The sequence below is a fragment of the Salvia hispanica genome, chromosome 5 (genome assembly GCF_029641045.1).
Source record: "Salvia hispanica isolate PSC_SH4W2 chromosome 5, Shi_PSC_v1, whole genome shotgun sequence".
Taxonomy (NCBI): Eukaryota; Viridiplantae; Streptophyta; class Magnoliopsida; order Lamiales; family Lamiaceae; genus Salvia; species Salvia hispanica.
Genome location: NC_142696.1, coordinates 2,183,584 through 2,210,458, shown reverse-complemented (window position 1 = coordinate 2,210,458; position 26,875 = coordinate 2,183,584). Strand labels below are relative to the sequence as shown.

Here is a 26,875-nt window from a genome sequence, read left to right as displayed (position 1 = left end):
AGTTAATTCGGCTGATACAAAGGGCCTTGCAGCTGCAGCAGCAGGCGGTACCTCGACCCATTGTCCACCGCCGAGCTGTGATTGATCGGGATCACGTCGCTGCACATCAGCGGCTATATGAAGACTACTTCGCTCCGGAGCCGCGGTTTGGGACCAACTTTTTCATGCGACGTTTTAGGATGAGTAGACCACTATTTATGCGTATCGTTGAAGCTTTAGAGCGTCGATATAGGTGGTTCCGGTTCAGGTACGATGCGGCTGGCACACACCTATACAAAAGTGCACTGCGGCAATCAGGCAGTTGGCCTACGGAGGCGCGACAGACATGTGGGACGAGTACCTCCACATCGGTGAGATGATTGCCCTGGATTGTCTGAAGTATTTCTGTCAGGGCGTCATTGAAATATTCCGTGATCAGTATCTTTGAATCCCTACCCCCGAAGACTGTCAGGATCTGATGCAGATGCACGGGGAGAAGCATGGGTTACCGGGGATGTTGGGCAGCATAGACTGTATGCATTGGGAGTGGAAGAATTGTCTCGCCGCCTGGAAAGGGTTCTACACGACTGGCTATAAGGGAAAGAATCCCACGATGATCCTCGAGGTCGTAGCTGATTATCGGCTGTGGATTTGGCATGCGTATTTTGGGGTAGCCGGGTCGAACAACGACCGCAACGTCCTCAACTCGTCGCCCCTTTTCAACGAGCAGTGCCAGGGCGTCGGTCCGGCCATAAGTTTTTTCGCCAACAACAACCAACATAATATGGGCTACTACTTGGCGGATGAGATATACCCTAGGTGGCCCGTCCTTGTGAAGTGGGGATATTTATAGACGACAATTTGAATTTTTGGGGAAAAAACTTGAAAAATAAATTAAAAGTGTGTAGAAAACGGATACAATTTATTGGGAAGTGGGAAAATATATTTTTTATTTAAAAACGATTTTTTTAATTAATTTCGATATTTTTTTTAAAAAAAGAAAAAATCAAATTTGCCAACGGCTATGCCGTTGGCCAATCGCGTGGCGCCACGTAAGGCTGCTCAGCGGCACTGATGTGCTCTTATATTTGATGTCCTTTGAAATCCCAATTTGTTAACCATTATACATTAAATCAAAATTAACCAATTTAAATTAGTAGAAGTACTACTACAATAAATATCCTCGTGCACTCGTCCACTCTCTCCGGTGGTGAAACGTCAAGATTGTACTTTCTCGTCATTTTCTTGACGCTTTCTTAATGTCGAAACGCTCCCTCCAATTCCCAGCAATTCATACAGTGAACGGTTCCTGCTAGGAGCGGAGCTAGGATTTCACTTGTGAAGGGGCAAAATATACTCCCTCCGTCCACGAAAAAGTCTCATTTTGCCATTTTGGTATGTCCACAAAAAATAGTCTTAGTTCTAAAAATTGAAAGTTTCTTTCTCATACTTTACTCACTTTTTCTCAATATCTCTCTTACTTTACCTACTTTTTCTCCTCCTCTCTCTTACTTTACCAATTTCTCATTAAAACCCGTGCCGTCTATAAATGAGACTATTTATTGTGGACGGAGGGATTATTATGAAGAAAAAATTTATGCATTTTAGAGGGGCATTTAGTATATTTTGTTAATATAATTGTGAATTTATATGTAAAAATGCAATAATGTTGAAGGCATGAGGGGGGGCATTTGACCCTGCTCCATACATGCTGGCTCCGCCCTTGGTTCCCGCCTCGATTTGGGCTGGGATCATAGGGCTCGATTGATTAGGCTTTGGCGATTGTGTAAAAGGCTGATTTCGTGCCAGATTGTACTAAAATTTTGGAGTTCATTTTCTTCTTCGTTTTTTTAAAGAAGTGTGTTTTTATATTTTTTGTATTCAGCGCGCTTGTTTTTTCTTATTACTTTTAATCGAAATTGGTTTCTTGAGGCTTTTAAATTTCTTCAGACAAAAGAAAGCATAAATAATCAAAAGTGATTTTACTTTGTACATTCTAAAATAGATGTTATATTTTTAGAGATGACACAAGATTATATAAGATATTATTTTTATATATTAATAGAAAAAAATATACATTTTTGTATGATAATAATATGAGAGATTTTTTGCATATTTAAAAATAAAAATATGACATATACCATTGAATACAAAGAGTACTACTATCATTAATGTGATTAGAAGCAACACTAATTGAACTACTATCATTAATGTGATTAGAAGCAACACTATTGTTCAATTGAGTGTTAAAAATATTAAAAATAGCTATACATTGTACTCATGCAGGCAAATAAAAAGCGGAGTAATTTTAATTTTAATTTTAATTGTAATCTAACTAGCCGTTGCATTAGCCGTTGCATTGCATTCAAGAAATTGAGTATCAGTGAGAAATTCAATTCATTCGCCAATCCAAAAATTCAATCCAATCTGAATCGAATCCAAAGAATTCAATCGTGAGAATTCTCATGTCTGTGTTTTTCGACGAGGAGGCAGAGGTCGTCGGAACAGAACGCCGCGGCAGCATGTCGCCCTCAACGTCACCCTTCTCCATGCCGCCTCGCGCCGCCGAAATTGAAGGCTGGCGAGTCAAGCAGTAGTCCCCACGAAAACTAGCCGTTCAATTAATTTTACGAAAACTAATTTAATATACTCCATCCATCCCAAAAAAGTATGAACTATTTCTTTTTTCGTCCGTTCCTAAAGAGTATGAACTTTCTAATTTAAAAAAAATTCAAACAACACTACCCCTACTACACATCATTTTATTTACAACTTATACCATTATTATTAACACTTATACCATTATTTATCATAATTTAAATTAAAAAACTAAAAAAAACTAAGCTCGCAAAACTTAACATCTACAAAGTTACAATAGGTATGTATATATATAGACCCATATGTATTTGTTCTACATTTTCATTTTTCTTTTCCTTCTAGAATTCTCTACTTTTGTCTTATACTAGTATATTCTATTTATTTCTAGTATTTTTATTATAAATTATCTTTAATTTACAAAAATCAGGTTTATTGTTTATTGACTCAACTTTATTTTACCAAAATAATACCCGCAAGTGTACGAGATTATCGTAGCAAACAGCAAGCAAGAGTATATCGTATCCCACAGAGACAATTTAGTGTAAACCTAAGTACCACGAACAAATTTCAACTACTATCCAGACGATCGAGAATTTTGGTTTTAAACTAAAAACTACTAAAAACATATAAAATCAGAGATTAAAGAGAAACGCTTAAACAAAGAAACAAAGAAGCAAGTTGCAGACAGAGATGAAGAAATATGCAGAATTCAAGGATCCGATGCACAACTCATAGCCTAGCCCAATTGAACTTAAATTACCATTTAAAGTCTCTAGAATCGTTGAATCAATCACAAATATGAATTTAACCATTTCCCAAAGTGAGAAATCCGCAGATTAAGTGTAACAATTGAAGTCCCCTTCTAATTCTTAGACCTAAGTCCCAATAGATCGATTAGATTAATGATCCCACTCAGAATCTCAACTCTCCCGAGTTTTATTGAATAAAGGTGTGAATTATTCCTCTTTCAAGATTAATTATTTCACCTCCCGATTACTCTAAGAAACCCTAACACTACCAATTGGTGATCAAGCAATTGACAGGAAAAAGCACATGAATCAACCAAACAATTACAAGAGCTAGATAAAAACGAAGTCATTGGATTAAAACTATGAATCAATGCATCTTCACCAAGAATTCTACATAAAAGATGTTTAGCTACTCATGATCATAGAAGAAAACAAGTCTAAACTAAGGAAAACAATGGAAAACATGATACGGAGTACAATTGGCGGAGGAATTGAAGCTTGAATCTCCAATCTTCTTCCAAGAGTATTTCAGAGAGAGAGAATGTGTGTTAGGCGGCGGTGGTGAATGAGTAGAGTTGCCCTAAATCTTCTTTCTTATCCTCATCTTCCAAAAATCGCGTTTCCAATAAGAAAATCGCCAAAATTACGTACCCGGCCGGGTGGAATTATTGAACATGAAATTCACCCGGCCGGGTACAATTATTGTACTGGAAAAATCACCTGGTCAGGTGGGTCTTCTCTTGAAATCTCTGTCCACTTTACAGCTTCTAAATGCCACCCGGGCGGGTGGATTTTCTGCACAAAACCTCACCCGGTCGGGTGGGACCCTGTTTCGCCCAATTTCCGCCTATTTTTGCCTAAAACACTCAACAAACACGTGAACTCCAAAATATATAGGAATTGGCTGGAAATAACCATTTTGAAAAAAAAAAATCAACAATTAAACATATCAACATACCAATCACGACACTAAAATACAAGTTTGTCATTTATTTGAATATATTTCATACAAAGAACATATTAAAATAAGAAGACTAGAAGAGCAAACTTAGTTTATAAAACATTTTTTATGTGTGGAAATAATCCCCCCACGCTCAAAGTGAGATTCCATTTGAAGGTGTCCTAATTTTTAATTTGGCCCAAAATAATTTTTTATCTTACTTTATTCTTCTATAATAGAAATAAATAACAACAAATACCATAACTAAATATAAAAGACAAACAAAACTTGCATCATTAAAAAAAATTAAATAATTTATAGAAGAACATATAATTTCACATAATAATATAAATATAAAATAGGTTGTAGTTATTAAAGAAAGCCCGAAACATATAACACGCCTTATTAAAATTTTTGAAATACTTAGACTTTACAAATTAAACCGACAAATCATAATTATATAATAATAGCAACAAAAATTAATTTTAGTTCAATCTAACTATTAACTATAATATATAATTAAAAATCTAAAATATGTAAAACAATATTATAATCATATATTCCAATATTCCGTGTAGCAATATTTGTAGAATTTCATTATGAATATTTATTGATTATAATTTTTATGCCTCATGCACTCCATTTTTAATAAATCATAATTAAAAATTTAAAAAATATCATACTTTTCAGAAGGAGCACACATCTATGTGTAATAAATCGAAATCGAATAAGTATTATATAAAATAATAATATATCTAATTTAAATTACAGAGCTTACTTAGGGCTGGGTAAATATACCGAAAAAACGGTATATCGATCGTATCGTATTGAAAAATATCGAAAAATATCGAATTTTCGGTATACCAAAACTTTCGGTACGATACAATACCGTATCGAAAGTTTTCGATATGATAACGATATGAATTTTTTTATACCGCGATATATCGTTTTATATCGAATATACGATATTATCGGTATACCGAAATATATCGAAAATCAATACATATCGAATTATCGATACATATCGTTTATACCGATGATGATGATGATGATAATAATAATAATAATGATAATAATAATAATAATAATAATAATAAATTATATTAATTTTGGTTTTATTTCTCAGTTTTGAAATTATACTTGTTGGTATACAGGCATTCGAAATGGTATAAAATTTCGGTATATCGTACGAAATATCGATATACCGTTCAGAACGGTATACCGAAGTTCGTTACGATATACCAAAGTTTTGAAACGATAATGGTATAGTATTTTTCCATACCGAAATTTCGGTATACCGAAACTTTCGAAACAATAACGATATGAAATTCTTTCATATCGATATTTTCGGTATGATAACGAAACAAAATTTTTGATACGGTATATCGTATCGGCCCAGCCCTAAGCTTACTTAATTAGATTGTCATTTATTAATTTTTTTGAAAAATAGGGACACGAAATGATACTTAATTGAATTTTTAACCGTGAGATGTGATCATTTTCGATCTCAATAATTTTACGCAATAGAAAGACACGATAATTTTATTGTACTATCGATTAGTATAATATTCAATAATTCATATACAAATAATTTTTAGTAATTAAAATAAATTATTTATAAACTGAACTTGATTAATTTACTAAGGAGTAATTAATTTAGCATAATAACTTAAATTTAGTTATGATAAGCAGAGATATATAATTTGAACTTTAATAACAAAATCATTCAAAACATACTAACATAAATAAGAGCATGAAAAAAAGATTTTTTTTATTTCTTTTATACATTCTAAATTCACAAACCACAGCAACATTACTACTACTTGCATAAAATTTGAATCTCAAATTATTAAATTAACAAGAAGCATAGTCATAAACATCTATACAATATATAAAAAGGCGGTTTTGGAGAAATTTACAAGATTGCCATTTAATTTTAAAAATTATATTAAATTAAAAATATATTATTAAAGCCTAAAAACATGTGATTAAGTGGAGTGAGTGGGAGGTTAGGAGTATATCACTACGATGGAAGTTTTTTTAATTTCATCAACCCATTTCACTCTGCATACCAAATTAAACTGCTATAATCTCTCGATATGGCAGGTCATAGATGAATTCAACCAGCACGTCCATTTGGTCGAGATTGACATCGAGGAAGATCCAGAAATAGCTGAGGCTGCAGGAATCATGAGCACATCTTGTTATAATAAACCATCAAATAATAACACGTATTTAAATTTCTATAGGTCAAACCATAAGCAATAACAAAAAAAAAATGCGTAAATCATTAATGAGCTATAACGATTCAACATTGGATCTATTGACAACATTACGAGTTAAAAAATAATCTCTCCATTTTAAAAAAAATAGAAATTATTTTTATGTTTGGTATGTGTCCTAAAAATAGAAAGTTTTTATTTTTAAAAATGAACCTATAATCCACTAACATTAGTTCACTATTTTGATTTTCTTTCACAATTTTTTCTCTTCTCTTTCTCTTTCTTACTTTACCAATTTTATAATAAAACCATGCTGTTGTTTGAAGTTTTTATTTTTAGGAAACGGGTGGAGTTATGACGAGACTATAACAATATTACACGCTGGTTTTCATTAATTTTCAATTTTGTCTTATATCTTACTTGTAATTTTTGTTACATACATTTTTTTTTTGTAATTAGACAAAAAATAGCATAAATGGGTACATCTTTTACATAAGAGGAAATACGGTATGTGATTATCAATAAAGCACAAGATTGGTAAAAAATCTGTGATTTGGGAAATACTACCATCTTTTTTCATCGAGGAATCATGTGGTGTATTGTGTTTTTGTTGCATAATCTGTCAATTTTTATTATATAGCAAAATACTCCTCTTATTTTAATTTTGTTGATATGTAAATTATTAGTTGAGTGTAATACAGAGCATGCCTATGTTCTTCATAAACATATATAGCCACATTCATTAGATTAGTACTACACCTTGTGAACCAGTTTGTTTTTGTGGTTGCAATTTAACAAAAGGAGAAGCAATAAATTAAAAATTAAATAAAAAAATAAAAATACTCACTTGGGATGTTTCCTAATTTTGATGCAAAAAGCATTAGTTGTTTTTGGGAATGTTGTTTTCCAAATTCAAGCTCTCTCTCGCCCAAGGTAATCTCTCCTCTAGTTTATTACCATATCTAGCCTACACTTATTTCCAATATCCAATTTTTATGACAATGACTTTTAGTTTTGAACTATACAAAAGCTTAATTGTACTTCTATTTAAATTAGGTAGTATAAGATTTTTTAGTCACCCCACTCCCAATTTAATTTTTTGTGACCAAAATTAACTCTATAATAAAATCGCGATTAGGAATCTCTCATAAATCCTATTTACATCAGTAATAGGACACCAATTCCATAGGAGAACCCAAATTCGAGTTGGTGTGAATTGGATGTGGAGAACAAACCAGCCAGTCGAAATTTGCTGCAGAGAAGAAAGAGAGAGTTGGTGTGAATTTGCAATTTAATCACGGTAATGTTTCATATAGAAAGAAACAATTTCATGTGTTGTCTTTTACAACTATAATTCATGGAAAAGTAAACTGTATGCTTTTATGTTTTTGGTGCGTAATTTATCTGTATAGTCTCTGATTTTTTAATACTTGTTACTACCTTCGTCCCCCAAATTTTGACACACTTTGATCCGGCACGGGTTTTAAGAAATATAATGGAAAGTGAGTTGAAAAAGTTGGTGGGATATAGGTCCTAATTTTAAAGTACTAGTTTTATAATAAAATGTGAGTAGGAATGAGTTAGTGGAATATGTGGTCCACTACCAAAAATAGTAAAAGTGAAGTGTGTCAAATTTTAAGGGACGGACCGAAATGGTAAACTGTGTCAAAATTTGAGGGACGGAGGTAGTAGTATTTTGTAATCTAGGCGGCTTATGTATAGTTTATTGTTTAGGTTCAAAGGGTCAATTCATCGAAGAATGAAGCAAGATTTCTTCAAATATCTACCATCAGAGATCCTCACCGATATCCTATTGAGACTTTCTCTTGATGACATTGCAACTTGCAAATGTGTTTGCAAACCGTGGCTCAATCTCATCGAGACGGACTATTTTAACAAGTCCCATCTTTCTAAATCCTCCCCTGCCCTAGTGGTCTCAATGCTGACTACAAATTCAAATTGGTTCAATGTTTTCAAATTGAAAGAGAAGCTTACACACAAGCACAAGCAATTTTCAATCAACATGTTTGATTTCCCCCAAGCAACAAAAATACAGGGTTCTGCCAACGGTCTACTTCTTCTAAAAAATCCATTTCGTAATCATCTTTATGTATGTAATCCTATCACCCGTGAATTTGTTGGGCTTAGTGGCCGTCTTACTCGCCCTAGAGAAGATTGTTATGGAATTGGAGTGAGCAGAATAAGTGGGCAGCATAAGGTTGTCTATTTTAACTCTAAATACGGCGAATGTCATGTATACACTCTTGAATCTGAGTCCATGTGGGGGTGTTAAAGCTGCCATCCCCTCCTCTGATCGTTGTTTGAGCTCTGTTGGTGCATTTGCTAGTGGCAATCTCTATTGGTTGGTTTCAAATGGGTGGAAGAAGTTTCCTTATGTTTGTTGCTTTGATCTTGAAACAGAATGTTTTAGCACATTTCCTGTACCCCTTAAATTCATCGCGGATGAATTTAATCCCAAGGGAATGTTATATACTTGGGGGATTGTCTGTGTTTTTGCGACGACGAACTAGCAGATGAGCTTGAGTACGATAATGTGATATGGTTGTTGAAGGACTATGAAGAAGTCGAGAAAGGTTGGTGCGAGGTACGTGCCAACATCAGGCGAGGACCTTATATAAGTGTCTTCAGACATCATCGTTACGATGGTCATGGTTACCACAAACGTCTTCAGCCTATCAAAGTTTATTGTAATGGGGACATGTTGATGTTATATAACAAGCAGCACTTTTTATACTACTCCAAACAGAAGAGAAGTCTTAAAGAAATTGGTTTGTTTGGTGAAATGGACGATGATTGTTTGTACATCAATTCTATTCTTCTCACTCCAAGTTTTCTCTCACTCAAAAGAGGCTTTGGTATGCAAAATGTAACTTCATTTTAATTTGTATAGTACTTATGTTGACTATTTTTATTTATTTAACTATTATTAATTGATTGTTTATTGTTTAGCAATGTCGAAATCTTATGAAGATTCCATTTATGTTGATACCTTCCGTTTTCACGTTGAAAACAATTTCTATAAAATTGGAGTGATTCTTGAAATGTAAGTTATGTAACATATCAATTCAATACCAATGAAAAGCTTGATAAACATAATTGTCTTCATTTATCCTATTTAACTTTAACTAGTATTTAAGGCTATAACTCAGTTGAAACATTTACTAAACCAAAGTTAGGTCTTAGGAGAGCCTCTGGTTATAAGTAATAAGTAAAGTAAATATAGTTTGATCAAGGTAAGACTCTTTAGATCACCAACAAAGATATAAAAACAAGATCATGAACATTTTTGCACATGTTCATGCAACCTTAAATTTTGCAATCACCTTAATAATTCTGATATAGAGATGGATAAACAATGATGATTTTCCTACAAAATGTTGTATCTTTTCCTTGCGGAATCTGTCCTAATAGGGGCGCTTATATACCAAGAACCGAATAAAATCTTTAGCCTTAAGCCAAAATATATGTATATATATAAGAAAAAGAAGAAAAAGAAGAAAAAAGAGTGGCCAAGCTTTTATTGCTGATTTTACTTTCCCTGGATGTTGGCTTTGTCGTCTAGTACTTAAAGGCAATTCTGCAATTCTACATCAAATAGAAATGAGAATAAAGTAAAAAATGAATAAAATAGATGGAACAAAATAAGAAAGAGAAAAAAGTTACTACTATATATGAAAATGACTCGAGAACTTGTCAAAATGAAAAAATGACTAAACTATAAAGGAACGGGAACGGATCATACTCCTCAATCTTCGTCAATCTTGGGAGGCAAGTAGAAGCGTATGTAGCCCATCTCTGCAATCTTATACTCGACCACCAATGGGAGCTCCGAGGACAAACTTAAAGTGACAGTGGTAGACAATGGGGAGGCCTTAGTGAAGGAGTTGAGATACCTAAGAGCAAATCTGAGAGATACTGGCTCATTCATCTCAACATTCACCTCGCCGTCAACAGTGGTGTTGTGCTTATACACACTGTTTGCAGTTACAATATCACCCGTGGATGAGAACTCCACACCTTCGTTTTCGTTTGTAACAGAGATGACAACTGCAAGAAACAAACAGAGGTAGTAGGAATGAGTCTTGTAGCAGTAAGTCACCATATCTCTTAATACACTTGATTCACCTGTGTCACCAATGCTACTAAGATGTTTGCAAATCCAAGAGAACTCAACTGATGGCATGCGAACAATAGCATGGTACTCAAATCCAGACTAAATTTTAGTGCCAATTCATATATGCAAATCTAAGTCATAGGGTAAATCATCAACATAATCATTCATCAATTAAATCACTAAATAGGTAGAAAGAGATGTGATAAGATTCAATATCTGTCAAAAATCAAAGCAAATATCAGTCAATGGATCTTGTGATGTAACCGTTAGATGAATGTCACATGTCATCTAATAATGTAGGATGTGTAGTCTAATAATGTAGCTCGGCTAATAATATAATGCTTTTAGTTTAATAATGTAGCTCGGATATTAATATCACGACCATACCATCTAATACTAAATTTTAATACATGTGCCAATTCATATATGCAAATCTAAGAGATAGGGTAAATCATCAATCAATTAAATCACATCAATAATAAATAGGTAGAAAGGGGTGTGATCAGATCAATAAGTGAAATTCTTTCAAAAATCAAAGCAAATATCAGTCACTGGATCTTGTGATGCAACCATTAGATGAATGCCACGTGTCATCTAATAATGTAGGATGTGTCATCCAATAATGTAGGATGTGTAGTCTAATAATGTAGCTCGGCTAATAATATAACACATTTTAGTCTAATAATGTAGATTGTGTAGTCTAATAATGTAGATCGGCTAATAATGTAATTCATCCGTCCCAAGGAAGATGACCCCTTCCTTGGATGACACGGGATTTTATGCAGTTAATTTTTGTATGTTAAGAGGAGATAGTAAAGTAAGAGAGAGAATGAAATAGAGATAAATGTGTTTCCATTTTAAGTAATGGGTCATCTTGGTTGGGACAAACTAAAAAGGAAAGTGGGTCATCTTCAATAGGACGGAGGGAGTAATGCTTTAGTTTAATAATGTAGCTAGGATATTATTATCACTACCATACCATTCAATCTAATGATCCAAAATTTACTTTGATTTTTAACAGGATTTCACTTATCATAAATTTTTTTTACTTTCAATTTAGATATCTCGCCCATTACACTATTTCGTTCAATTTATACTTTCAATTTTATATTTCTTTCTATTTTTCAGTTTTAGCGCCCTTTCTCCGTTCAATTTTTTTGTCCAAGTTCTTCCACTATAGAATGGTTGTATCACAAATTCACAATTAATTTTTTAAAAAAAATACAGAAATCTGAGTTCTGTGGGACTCTAAATGGGCTTGACCAGTGTAAGGCCCACGAAAAAGGGTTGTTATATTTATAGTTGAAGTAGCCCATTAATATGATTGAGGCCCATTTTTACTAACAAAGCGAATATCATTTAAAATTTTTCATTCGCCAAAGTTTTGTGATTCATTTTGACATTTTAGTTATTTAGGTGTATATAATATTTAACGTTACTTTTGATTTATCGATATTGCAATCATTCCATTCAGGCACGATTTCTACGTAGGCCAAGTCGCCGCTCCAGCGTGGGTTTGGTGCCGCATTCCAACCGACCTCACCTAGTACTGGTCTTCTCGTACATGGCATAAATGTTCTATTATTCGACAAGTTGATAGAAATTAAAATTCAGAATCACACTTCGTAATTGGCACAGTAGGGGACGTCCTATTTATCAACAAGTTAATAGAAATTTAAATGCCGAATCGAATCGAATCGAATTTCGTAATTGGTAGCGGGGGACTTTAGGTTTCATACAGATAGGGTGAGAAGAAAGTGATGACAAAGTATTAGGGCTTGAATAGTTATTTAGGATGAACTTTTCATGAAATAAGTGATATTAGCTCATTTTACTAGCTTCAATTCTTTCCCTTAAGACTAACCCTTGAGAGGAAATTTTATATAGTATGAATCGTTTTAGCTTTGCTATTTCTTATCTTGGAAAATCAGGAAAACTTTCGAAACATTTTAAAAAATGTTTAAACGTGATTATGTTTATTTTCAAACAAAATATTTAGGTGCCACGCTTGTTGTGTGTGTATGTTAAGTTACTCTCATCTATAACAAGATGATAATGTATTAATTAACCTTCCTACCCACACAAAGGAAATTAATAACATGCAATTTAAGTCTAAAAATACTTATGTATATATGAGAGCTACGTACTAGCTTGATAAAGTAAAAACCGAGTGATATCTATCTATTGCTAGTTAAGGTATGGACTCAATTTGGAACCCATGAACACAACTATTTTTATGGTAAGTACATGTTTGCAACATCCAACCTTTAATGGTTTCAAATTTAATTTATTTTAATATAATGTAGTACATAATAGTATAGGGGCATGTTAGGGTGCCACCACCCCTTAAAATAACACCATACCACCATTTCTAGCCAATCATTTGTACACGTGGACGAATAATAAGCTGCCACGTGGCAAAAAAAAAAAAAAAAACCAAAAAAGACGAGCAGCAATTTTGTAGCCTTTAAACAACAATTTTTCTTGAACAGCAATATCCAACACGTTAGACAGCAATCTTGTTGTCTAACGTGTTGGATATTGCTGTGTAGCGTTTATAATATTACTGTATAAGCGTTGTCACGTTGTCATTTTAAGAGGGGTTGTCATTTTAACACAAACCTTATATCTTTAAATATTAAATGATTACTGTGGAAGAAAAAGGGATGATTAACTACTACGTATATCACTATAAGCCCATGGAGCCCAAAATCGCAGAAAAATGGAATGTAAATTTCTAAACATATAAATATAGGTATGAACATGATTAGTCAACAGTTAACTGTCATGATTAATACATCAAAATATGAAATAGCCAAAACGAGATGAAAGCTTACTTTTACTGTTTTACTACTCCCCATTTACTACAATCATAAGAGTAATACTTACATTCGAGTATGAACTAAAATATCGACCACTACTAAAACAATCAACAACCAATATATGCATCATAATATTTACATAAAGTCTTTGTATCCATAGTATGCATCATAATTATATTATTACTCCCTCCGTCCCACTTTAGCAGTCCATTGACGGAGGGAGTAGTATTTACATAAATCCATAGTGCTATATGCAATGCATGCTTCACACGAAATGTCGAAAGAAGACGGGCATTTCGAACCTGTCACGGCCGGGTCCGCGCTATAGCTCGACGAAGTCGCAGTCCACGGGCCTCCCCGGGATGAGCTCGGTCCATGCACCCTCGACGACCACGAACTTGCCCTTCCACAGCCTTACCACAGCCGCGTGCCGCTTCTGATTGCCCCCGGCCTCGTCGGCGTCGTACACCACCGCCGGCAGTCCCTGCGCAGCTTTCTCCTCCGGCTTCACCCCTTTTAAGAAGAAGTAGGTACTCGAGTCATTGAGGAACAGCGAGCCCGGGCCGGAAATCGTGCTGTGCGTCAGAAATCGGCAACATCGTCTCCTTCAACTTGTGTCGGAGCCGATCAACTCGGGCACCGAGATCACACTCCAGCCGCGGTCGTGGCGGATCCGGCCTCCTCTCTTCCTCCGCAACAGCCTCTTTGCCTTTCTTTGATCTCCTCGGACGATCGCTTCCCTCTCCCTCTTTCTTCACCGCCCTCTTCCGACTACTTCCTCCCGCTCGATTTCGAAGAACTTCTCTACTTCCTTTCTATCCATTTTTGTTTGCAAGAATGAACTCCGATTCATCAAATCCAGCCCTATTTATAGACCCTCTCGCACGTGCTTGCCTGACGTCTATCACCTTTCACACGCACAAAAACATGGTAGAACTGCTAACACTGCTTTTACATATGACAGCGACCTACTCCTATTTTCAAACTGCTAATCACTGCATACCACAACATATTTCATTTTCAAACTTCTCTAGTAAGTATATACTATTACTAGTACTACTCCCTCCATCTCAGATAATTCGTCCCAGTTTTTCATTTTGGTGTGTCCCACATAATTTGTCCCATTTCATTTTTACCATTTTTGGTAGTTGACCCAATATTCCACTAACTCATTCTTACTCACATTTTATTATAAAACTAATATATAAATGTAACATCCACATTCCACTGACTTTTTCAACCCACTTTTCATTACAATTCTTAAAACCCGTGTCTGGTCAAAGTGATCCGAATTATCCGGGATGGAGGGAGTATTTTTTTATAATTAGATTAAGGTTTCATTATACGGAGTACATCTTAATGAAATCATAGTGCGGTACTTAAGGATAAAGTAAAATTGGTATGTATATTTTCTTTAATGCAATGTAGTAATTTATACTACTAACTTCTATTTTTATTTTTATAAATAAGTTATATAAGTATATAATGAAATAGTGCGTATAAAATATACATGAGCAATATTTAAGTAGTGATGAAGACACAAAGTTAAAAATAACCGAGTAATATCTATCAATTGCTAGTTAAGGTAGAACATGGACTATTTGAACCCACCAAGGCAACTATTGTTCTGGTAATCTCATGTTTTCAACATCCCAATTTTAATACTACTATGCTTCCGAAATTTATTTGTTTTTTAATTGTAATGTACATACAATTATCTTCATGAGATATTAAATTATTACTACTTTATATGGTATATACTATGTAGTTGGTTGAATCATATTTTCCTCTTTAGCTATCCCATTACAAATAATTTATTTGTTTCACGTTAATTCTTCAAATTTTATTTCATCTTGATTTATCTAGTTTATTCCTTTTCTTGTTTTATTCTTTTTCCATTTAATTCACTAATCATCATCTTCTTAAACCACCCTTAAAAATACATTAACTATTTGACCAAGAGAAATTATTTGGCAAGTAAAAATACAGAAATCGGAGTTATGTGGGGATTCTAAATGGGCTTGATCAGTGAAAAGCCCACAAAAAGGGTTATTATATTTCTAGTAGAAGTAGCCCATTAAAAAGATCGAGGCCCTTTTTTACTAAAAAAAACTAGTACTATTGCTCCAAAGTTGTGATTCATTTTGCCATTGTAGCTAATTCTATAGTTCTATAATTTAATGTTTTTTCAGTTTTTCTACATTTAGGTACTATGCAATATAAACATTACTTTTGATTTATTGATATTGCAATTATTGTATTCAGGGACAATTCGTACATAGGCCAATTTTACTAGCTTCAATTTAATCCTTTAAGACTAACTCTAGATAGGAACTTTTATGTACTATGAATCGTTTTAGATTTGCTATTTCTTACCTTAGAAAATTTACCCTCGAGTATTATACTCCCTTCGCTCATGAAAAGTAATTGCAGGTGGAAGTAGAGTTGTCAACTTGGGCGGCCCAGGCCCAGCCCACTAGTGAAACAAAGCGGGCCTGGACTGAGCGCATTAGTTGAGATGGGCTTCAATTGGACCATTTTATAAACTTAGGCCCAGGATCAGCCCAGGCTCGGGCCCATCAGAGGCACACTTTCTATTTTTAGTTTTTTTTTTTAATTGTAATTAGGTGATTAATCAATAATATTAGTATATATTTTTCTATTTACGCATGTCATCTTGTGAATGAGACATGTTAAATTTGTCTATATCAATTCAATTTTTTTGATGTCCCGAATGGACTCAAACAGTGATAGTTTAATATCAACAAAAATTTCCAACTAAATCATGAATGCAACATTCAAATTTGACTACATCTAATTTATTTTCTTATTTTTTTTATTCAGGATGTAAAAAAGATGATTCTGAAATTTAACTTTAATATTACGTATTCAAACCTTAATATTTGATGAATAATTATAGAGTTCTTTATATTTTTTAGTTATTTCATATACTTATAGTTTTAAAAATACAATATCAACTCTTATGTCACCATCTACTAACATAACTAACGATATTAGTTATTCCTTTAGTTATACACTCACTTTTAAATAGAATAAATAACATAAAAATATTGGTAATACAAAATGATAAATGAACTTAAATACATTATTTAAATTTAGATTTGATTAATGAGATGAAAATACAAGTTATATATTTTATTTTTACATCTAATACAATTTAAATATCTTTAAAATTCATAAACAAAAAATTCAAACAAAGCCCAACCTGGACCCACATGGCAAATGAGCCTGGGCTGACCTAGACCTCAATATAGGCCGGCCTGGGTGGCCTGGGCCGGCCCGGCCCACTTGACAACTCTAGATGGACGACACAATTTTGAATAAGAAATAGGTGACTTTTTTTGTAAACAAAACATTGAATTGAATGCAACTCCCACCCTCGTTCAATTGCAAAATTATCAAAAGGGGGCCATTATAGCTCAACATAAGCCATTAGGTAGATTTTTTTCAACCCTTGTTGATAAGGAAAAAAAAAATGTACAAATCAAAACGAGATTACATTTTCCAATCCTAAACTTCTTTTGAGTGAAAGGAAACTTGGAGTGAGAAGAATGGCGTTGATATGGTAACAATCATCATCCATTTTCCCAAATAAACCAATTTCTGTAACATTACTCGTTTCTTTGGAGTAGTAAAAAAAGCGCTTCTCATACCATAACATTAGCATGTCACCATTTCTGTAAACTTTGAGATATTGAAGATGTTTCCACGCATGTGCATCATAATAAAAATTATCATTATAGACAAAGAAACCAAAAAAAGGTTCTTTTAGAATGAGTTGCATCTCACTCCAACATTTCTCGGCTTGTTCATATTTCGTCAACAACCAGATGACATTACTACTGATATAAGGATAATCATCGCAAAAACACAGGCAATCCCCCAAAGTATACAACTTCCCCTGGAATCCTATTCTTTCATGAGGAGGCGCGGAGAAGGTGCTAAAACGTTCTGTTTCAAGATCAAAGCAACAAACAAAGGGATGATCCAACCGATTTGAAACTAACCAATGAAGGTTTCCACTAACAAATGCACCCCCGGAACCGAAACAACGATAAAACGAGGGGGTAGCAACTTCAACGCGTCTCCACAAAGATCCCGTTTCAAGAGTGTATACATGACATCCATATTTAGGATTAAAATAGACAACCTTATGTTGTCTGCTTATTTTGCTCACTCCAAATCCATAACAATCTCCCCTTCGATGAGTAAGAGATCCACGGAGCTCAACAAATTCACGGGTGATTGGATTACATACGTAAAGATGATCACTAAAAGGATTTTTTAGAAGAAGCAAACCATTGACAGAACCTTGTATAGTTGATGCCTGAGGGAAATCAAACTTGATGATTGGATTTTGCTCTTCCTCATATTCAAAAACATCTTCTTCCAATTTGAAAAGATTGAACCAATTTGAATTTGTAGCTGGCATCGAGACAAGTAGGGCAGGGTTGGATTTCAAAAGATGAGACTTGAGAAAAACTTCACTCTCAATGAGACTGAGCCATGGTTTACTAACGCATTTGCAAATTGCAATATTTTGAAGAGAGAGTCTTAATAGGATCTCAGTGAAGATTTCTGGTGGTAGGCATTTGAACAAATCTTTCTTCATTTTTGGATTGATCGTTTTCTAGCTTCCAACCTATAATCACAAAAAGAGTAAACAATATATGAGCATAGATTGCGAATTCTTGAGAGATAATCTAAAAAAACACAGATCCCAAATAGTAGTAATACTTTATCAAAAAAAAAGCCTAGTCAAAATAATAAGCCTTGCAATGCGAAATCCGATATTCAAGCGTATAATTGTGCGAACTCAATATTGTGGACAATGATCCAAACGTGTGGAAATAAATACTACTCCATGATTATATTTATGAGGATAGGGTCATCTTCTAATGCTTTTAGCATCACAATCAAAAATCAAGACCAAATCTCCACCCTTGGATCTTAAAATGAGTGGTTGAGATTAAATCTTACGAATCTCAATAAATAGTAGACAAAATCTCAATACAGTTTTATTGAGATTTCACGTGAATAATGTTGAGATTTCACATACATAATGTTGAGATTTTACATGCATAATATTGAGGTTTTTTTATGTATTTGTTGATAAAAAATATGTTACGAAAACTGAAACAAAAATCATTAAATTTCATCATCCGAACGTCGTCGGAACATATGCAAGTGAGATATCGTTAGAATCCTTATAAAATTACCTTTAATTTGATATATTTTTTGCTAAAAAATAACATAAATCGAGTGAGTTATGTAAATTTAAAGTTTTAATAAGAGAGAATTGACATTAATACCCTTCAATTTTATTTAATACTCATTTAAATTTTTCCACATGGCATTATATCCACCACTAGATCTTCTAATCTAATGGTTCAAAATTGGTCTTAGTTCTTGATTGCTAATTAGTTAGCAATTGATTACATCCCTATGAGGATATATTGAATTAAAAATAGAATATTTTTTTTATTTCATAATATTTGTATAATAATGCACACAGACACATTATATCGTAATAATAAGTTTTGCCTCATAAAAAGTGAATATATACGAATTATGTAGATTGTGAATTACAAAGATTTGGTTAAATAACAGAGAATATAAATAACGTGGATTTTGTTTGATAACGTGATTACGTGAATATGAATTTGAAACATGGATTTAAATCCATTTAATTGGCTACTTCATTTTTTTTGTTTTTCTCTTATGCGTGTTTTCTAGTTTTATCGGTCAGAATCATACTGCTCCAATTGTGAGACACATTAAGCTATATATCAATTTTTTTTTTATTTTAAAACTTTTTGTTTTTTTAGATTTTATTATATTAGTATATAATTATAGTAAATAGTAGTATAAAAAGTTTCTCTTGTGACAAAAGAGATACTATATCCAACTTTCTCCACTTAGTTTTCTCTCTTTCTTTCTCTTCTGTTAGCTTATGATAGCTCAATCACCAATGGATCAACAAACTATTTTACTTCATCAAGATGAAGCTTATAGCTCGACTTAAGCTCAGGAGCTTCAGGAACCGTTAGATCATGATTAGTGTGTTAGATTGAATCTGAGCCGTCAGATTAGAAACTAGCCGTTAGCTTTGTTTTTCAATTAGTTGAGTTTGTTAGGCTTGTTAATTCTCATTCCGATTCAGTTGTGTAATTCTCTCTTGAGTTTGAGTTCAATTATAATTCCTCTCTTAGCTCAACTACTCTCCTCGATAATCTTGCCGTTTATTCTTGTTATTCGATTCACAAATCATCGTGTTAATTCACAATTGGCGCCGTCACTGCGAAAGTTGAAGCTTTGAGGTTGGGATCGGTATTCTCTGTTGTTGATTTGCGGAATCGGAGATGGCTTCTAGATTTGAACCTGAGAAATTCACGGGCAAGAACGACTTCGGTCTTTGGCGTGTAAAGATGAAGGCATTGCTGATTCAACAAGGGCTCTCATCGCCATTGGAAGTTGAGAGCAAGGACAAGCCGAAGGTCGATCTTGATGAAAAAGCAGCCGCGAAGAAGGCCGAAATTGAAGCGAAGGCGCACAGTGCTGTTGTTCTGAGTTTAGGCGATAAGGTGCTCCGAGAAGTGTCAAAGGAGACCACCGTGGCTGGTATACTTTCAAAGTTGGAGGATCTCTATATGACCAAATCCCTTGCCAATCGCCTTTATATGAAGCAGCGACTTTATTCCTATCATTTCTTGGAGGAGAAGAATGCTTTGGAGCAACTGGAGGACTTCAACAAAGCTCCAAAGCGGTATTTCGATTGGAGATGAAGATAAGGCCATTCTGCTTCTCAACGCATTGCCTAAGTCCTATGATCAACTTTGTGATGCGATGATGTATGGGCGTGAGAAGAAAATCACGCTATTGGAAGTGCAGTCTGCTTTGAGGGCTAAAGATTTGCACAAGAATGGTGCAAAGATCCAAGAGGTAGTGGTTCCAGAGAGTCTAAATATCAAGAAATATAAGGGGAAGAAGTTTGTTAAAAGGGAGGCAAAGACTTCGAAGGCCTCCTCCTCTAATCAAAAGGAGACTCGCTCATGTCATTGGTGTAAAAATTCGGGACATTTAAAGAAAGATTGCTATGCTTGGAAGAAGAAGCAAGCAAGTGTTGGTGGAAAGTCTGTGAATACCACAGATTGTGTTGAAGAAAATGAGGCTCCAGATGCACTCAATATCATGGAGGTGAAGGATGGATGTTCTTGGATTATGGACTCTGGATGCTCGTTTCATATCACATCCAATCTGAATTGGTTCGAGAGGATCCATGAAAGCACTGGTACTGTGGTTCTTGGAAACAATGTGGTCTGCCATGTTGAGGGAATTGGATCTATCAGATTGAGAATGCAAGATGGATCGGTCAAGGTGTTGCATGAAGTGAGATATATCCCAGAAGTCAAATGGAATTTGGTGTCTCTTGGTTTGCTTGAGAGAAAGGGTTGTACCTTCTCATCTGCAGATGGAAAAATGATAATAAAGAGGCAACAATGTGACGATGGTTGCTGAGAGGAGAGACAGCCTATACTACTTGACAACTTTTGTTCTTAAGCTCTCTGATGGAGAGGTGAATATTGTAAAGTTTGAGAGTGTGAGCCTCTGGCATAGAAGGCTTGGTCATCCTGCGGAGGGAAGTGTGAGGGAGCTGATCAAGAAAGGGATAATCTATTCTCCAGAAGACAACACCAGCACTTCATGTGATGAATGTATTCTTGGCAAGTCCAAGAAGCTGTCTTATCCACCAGGTAAACACACCTCCTTGGCTCCTCTAGAATATGCTCATAGTGATTTATGGGGGCCAGCATCTGTGAATTCTATTGTGGGTGGTAGATATTACATGAGTATTATAGATGATTTCTCAAGAAAGTGTTGGATATATATCCTGAAAGAGAAATCTGAGGCTTTTAAGTTTTTCACTCAATGGTGCACTGAGGTTGAAAGGGAAAAGGGCACCACTCTTAAGTGCCTTAGGACAGATAATGGTCTAGAATTCTTATCCAAGGAGTTTGATAATTAATGCAAGCTGAAATGGATCAAGAGGCATAGAACCGTGCCCTTGAACCCACAACAAAGTAGTGTTGCTGAAAGACCTAATAGAACTATATTAGAGAGAGTTAGGTGCATGATGTTAGCTTCTGGTGTGGAGAAGAAGTTTTGGGCTGAGGCAGCCTCTACTGCTGTGAAATTGCTGAATATGTGTCCCTCTTCTAGCATAAATGGTGAGACTCTTGACATGAAGTGGTATGGCAGATATGGAGAATACAGTCAACTTAGGACTTTTGGCTGCAAAGCCTTTGCTCACTTAAAGCAAGGGAAGCTTGATGCAAGGGCAATGAGGTGTATCATGTTGGGGTACCAAACCGGGGTAAAAGGGTATAGACTCTGGTCAATAGAGCAAGGAGATGGAAAGATCTTTATCAGCCGAGATGTGTTCTCTGAGGATGAGATGCCTGTTATGCAGAGTTCAAGTGTATCAATTGATCAGAGGTCAAGCAATCAAGAACCTGAGGCTAGTGAATCTGAGGTGGAGTCTGGTGGTTCAGACGTTGATGCAGAAGGTGTTGGTACAGATAGGCCACCTCAAGAAGGCCCAAATGATCTGCAAGATTGGATACTAGCAAGAGATATAGCAAAACTAATTAAAAGGTGCCTGCAAAGTTTGCTGATTCTGAGATGTTGTTCTATGCTCTCTGTGTGGCCGAGGAGGTGGAGTATTCTGAGCCAGCTAGCTACAGAGAGGCTATGAATAGCAAGGAATGGGAGAGGTGGATGTAGGCTATGATAGAAGAAATAGAGTCTCTTATTAAAAATTGGACTTGGATTCTTGTAGAGAAACTAGATGGAAGAAAGGCCATCAGCTGCAAGTGGATATTCAAGAAAAAGATTGAGTCATCTGCAGATGACTTGATCAGATTCAAAGCAAGATTGGTGGCTAGAGGTTTCATATAAGAAGAGGGGATTGATTTTACAGGGGTGTTTTCCCCAGTTGTTAAACATACTTCTATTAGAATGTTGCTAGCATTAGTGGCAAAGAATGATTGAGAGTTAAAGCAGCTTGATGTTAATACTAATTTTCTACATGGAACTCTAGAAGAGACTATCTATATGTCTCAACCAGAGGGCTTTATCAAGCCTGGAGATGAGGGGAAGGTGTGTTTGCTCAAAAAGAGCATCTATGGCCTTAAGCAGGCCAGTAGGCAATGGCACAAGACTTTTGATGCACATGTGCTTAAAAATGGCTCTGTAAGATCCAAATATGATGGATGTGTTTACATCAAGAAGAAGGAGTTCATGTGGCTTACCTTCTACTTTATGTTGATGATATGTTAGTGGCTAGAAAGAATATGATAGATGTGCAAGAGGTGAAGGATGATCTGAGGTCTGCATTAGAAATGAAGGATCTTGGTGCAGCTAAAAGAATATTGGGCATGAATATTATGAGGAATAGAATGGATAGGCAACTTTGGCTGACTCAATCTGACTATATCTCCAGAATGCTGAAAAGGTTTAAGGTAGAGAACATCAGAGAGGTTTCAACTCCATTTGCTATCCACTTCAAGCTATCTGCTGATCAAAGACCACAAAATGAAGCTAAGGCTCAAGAAATGAAAAGGATTCCATATGCTAACATTGTTGGAAGCATAATGTATGTTATGGTAAGCACACGGCCAAATATCTCACAGGCTATGAGTGTGACTTCAAGATATATGTCAGATCATGGCAAGAAACATTGGGCAGCTTTGAAGTGGCTGCTAAGATACTTGAAAGGTGCAAATGATTATGGGATTTTGTTCAGTGGTGCTGGCAATCATGAAGGAGATGTATTGATGGGCTTTTGTGACTCAGACTTTGCTGGTACCATTGATACAAGAAGGTCTCAAACAGGCTACATATTCACCATGTATGACTCTGCAGTAAGTTGTATGTCGAACTTGCAGAGTGTGGTGGTTTTATCTACCACAGAGGCTGAGTTTATAGCTCTTACTTCAGCTGTAAAAGAGAGCTTTTGGCTCAAGGGTATGCTGGGAGACTTTAGTGTGACGCAGGAAGCAGTAAGCATTGGGTGTGATAATCAGAGTGCATTGAGTCTTGCAAAGCATCAAGTCTACCATGAAAAGAGCAAGCACATAGATGTGCTGCATTTTATTAGAGAAGAGATTGAAAAGGGAAAGGTGAAGGTGTTCAAGGTGCATACTTCGAAGAACCCAGTGGATATGCTGACCAAACCTTTGCCGAAGGAGAAGTTTCATTTGTGCATGAGTTTGGTGAACTTGTGCAGGTTCAAAGGCGATGGTGGCTGAGCAATCAAGGTGGAGTTTGTTAGCTTATGATAGCTCAATAACCAATGGATCAACAAACTATTTTACTTCATCAAGATGAAAATGAGAGCTCGACTTAAGCTCAGGAGCTTCATGAACCGTTAGATCATGATTAGTGTGTTAGATTGAATCTGAGCCGTCAGATTAGAAACTAACCGTTAGCTTTGTTTTCAATTAGTTGAGTTTGTTAGGCTTGTTAATTCTCATTCCGATTCAGTTGTGTAATTCTCTCTTGAGTTTGAGTTCAATAATAATTCCTCTCTTAGCTCAACTACTCTCCTCAATAATCTTGCCATTTATTCTTGTTATTTGATTCGCAAATCATCGTGTAAATTCACACCGTCAACAATTTTCGAATCTTCTATGGAGTTGGTGTATGTCATATTTATAGTTTGGAAAAAATGATATTTTGACATAATATTTCTATACTATATTACTTTATTTTTTAAAATATATCTCTTTGTTCCATTTAAGATGTTCACATTCTTAAGTTGCACGAGATTGTAGGAGGAGTTATTAGATTAAGTGAGTCAAGAAAAAAAAGTTTGAGTATTAAGGAAGCGAGGAGAGTATACTCCGTATTGTAGACAAAATAAGTATTAAAATTAAGTAAAAATAATCTGAAATGCACTAAGGTCGCATTTTTAGGCGGAAAATGCGGCCATCAGTGTAGGATACGACTGATATCGGGGCCGCTAGAAAATTTCCTCATGTGCAAAGGCTGCAACCACATTTCGCGAGCTTATTAATGTACAATTATGTATGTTTATCAATGGCCTAATGCAAGATACTCCACTTTCTAGTTACTTTAGAGTCCAAGAAATATGGAAAGCCCACTAATAATATTTGTGAATTTTATCATTCAAAGGCCCAAACATCATTAAAAATCGATAAAAAAAAATAAAATAAATTCTGTTCTAGAAACCTGGAATTAATCTGTTTACCACATGAAAACCTTTATAGGTCGTGCAGGAAGTAAATACTCCTATTTCCGACAGATATTAATTTGGTTTATTATTACTATCACCAAGATTTTTTTTAATCTTCAGGTCGAACTGACCTTTTTAATTTTTTATTTTTCTAAGCTGACTTTATACGAAGGTTTAAACGAGTTAGGTCCAATAAACTAAAAGACTAAATAAATTTATATGAAGGTTTAAATAAAACGAGTTAGGTCCAATAAACTAAAGGACTAATTAAATAAGTCAACCACTTTGATTAAACTAAGTCAATATCCCTTATTAATATATAATCAGATCTATTATTGAATTTCGTATGGATTCCTATTTAAAACGAATTTATTGCCATTTCAATTGAAATCTAACATTAGTTACAACCAAATTAGAGACAAATACTTCTAAAAGATAATAAATTTATCATTATAGGAGTAATTTATAGTACTGACTTCTATTTTTATTTTTATAAATAAGTTATATAAGTAGTTGATAATGAAATACATGAGCAATATTTATGTAGTGATGAAGACACTAAGTTAAAAAAAACGAGTAATATCTATCTATTTCTAGTTAAGGAAGAACAAGGACTATTTGAACCCACCAAGGCAACTATTGTTCTGGTAAACTCACGTTTTCAACATCCCAATTTTAATAATACTATGCTTCCGAAATTTATTTGTTTTTTAATTGTAATGGACCTTCAGATATTAAATTATTAGTACTTTATATGGTATACTATAGTTGGTTGAATCATAATTCTTCTCATTTTATTTCATCTTGATTTATCTAGTTTATTCTTTTTTTTTTTAATTCTTTTTTCATTTAATTCACTAATCATCGTCTTCTTAAACCACCCTTAAAAATACATTTATTAAAGAGGGAACATCTTTTTTAGTCTACGAACTTTGTCAAAGTATCATTTTAGGTCCGTGAACTTTGAAAATATCATTTTAGGTCCATCAACTATGGGTTAATATCATTTGAATTACTTTTTTACTACTTCCAAGTTTTATAGAACGAAAATACCCTCGATAACTTAAAGAGTATATATTTTTAATAAACTTATCATATACTCATATTTTTTATAAATATCTTTACAATATATTTTTGACGAATTTTCTTAATATAATTTGGCCTTCAATATTATCATTTAATTATGCTTTTCTTCAATTTTTTATATTAAAGAATTTTAAAATTGAATAAAGAACTTTTCTTTAATAATAAAAAATTGAATAAGGATCTTATCTCGCATGTCACAAAATTAAGTGATAATATTGAAGGTCAAATTATATTTAGAAAATTCATCAAAAATATATAGTAAAGATATTTATTAAAAAATATGAGTATATGATAAGTTTATTAAAAATATATACCCTTTAAGGTATATACGTTATTTTTGTCCAAAAAAACTTGAAATAGTAAAAAAGTAATTCAAATGATATTAACTCATAGTTGATGGACCTGAAATGATATTTTCAAAGTTCACGGGACCTAAAATGATACTTTGGCAAAGATCGTGGACCAAAAAAGATGTTCCCTCTTTTTATAAATATAATTTGACCTTCAATATTATCACTTAATTTTGTGACATGCAAGTAAAATTGCTTCTTCAATTTTTTATATTAAAGAATTTTAAAATTGAATAAAGAACTTTTCTTTAATAATAAAAAATTGAATAAGGATATTTTCTTGCATGTCACAAAATTAAGTGATAATATTGAAAGTTGAATAAAGAATATTTCTTTAATAATAAAAAATTGAATAAGGATATTTTCTTGCATGTCTCAAAATTAAGTGATAATATTGAAGGTTGAATAAAAAACTTTTCTTTAATAATAAAAAATTGAATAAGGATATTTTCTTGCATGTCACAAAATTAAGTGATAATATTGAAGGTCAAATTATATTTAGAAAATTCATAAAAAATATATAGTAAAGATATTTATAAAAAAATATGAGTATATGATAAGTTTATTAAAAATATATACCCTTAAAGATATTGAGGATATTTTCGTCCAGAAAAACTTGAAAATAGTAAAAAAGTACTTCAAATGATATTATCCTATAATTAATGGATCTCAAATGATATTTTTAAAATTTACAGACCTAAAATAATACTTGGCAA

At 34.0% G+C, this 26,875-nt stretch overlaps 2 protein-coding genes and 1 pseudogene across 2 annotated transcripts in view; 1 reads left to right on the top strand and 2 right to left on the bottom strand.

Annotated features, from left to right (window-relative positions):
• Window positions 1-8,247: 8,247 nt before the first annotated feature.
• On the top strand, window positions 8,248-9,390 carry LOC148924195 (putative F-box protein At3g16210; annotated as a pseudogene).
• A 799-nt stretch (window positions 9,391-10,189) lies between these two features.
• LOC125186046 (DNA sliding clamp PCNA-like) overlaps window positions 10,190-26,875 on the bottom strand; it is a 30,318-nt gene continuing 13,632 nt past the window's right edge. Inside the window, exons 4-5 of the mRNA XM_089059733.1 lie at window positions 10,635-10,710; window positions 10,190-10,556 (exon numbers count right to left, since the gene is read on the bottom strand). Of these exons, the coding sequence (XP_088915859.1) occupies window positions 10,255-10,556; window positions 10,635-10,710 (378 nt within the window). The 3' untranslated portion in view covers window positions 10,190-10,254. The remainder of the gene's footprint in view (window positions 10,557-10,634; window positions 10,711-26,875) is intronic.
• Window positions 16,951-18,078, bottom strand: LOC148924194 (putative F-box protein At5g38810). Its single transcript, XM_089059732.1, has one exon. The coding sequence runs from the start codon at window positions 18,076-18,078 to the stop codon at window positions 16,951-16,953; it is 1,128 nt and encodes a 375-aa protein (XP_088915858.1).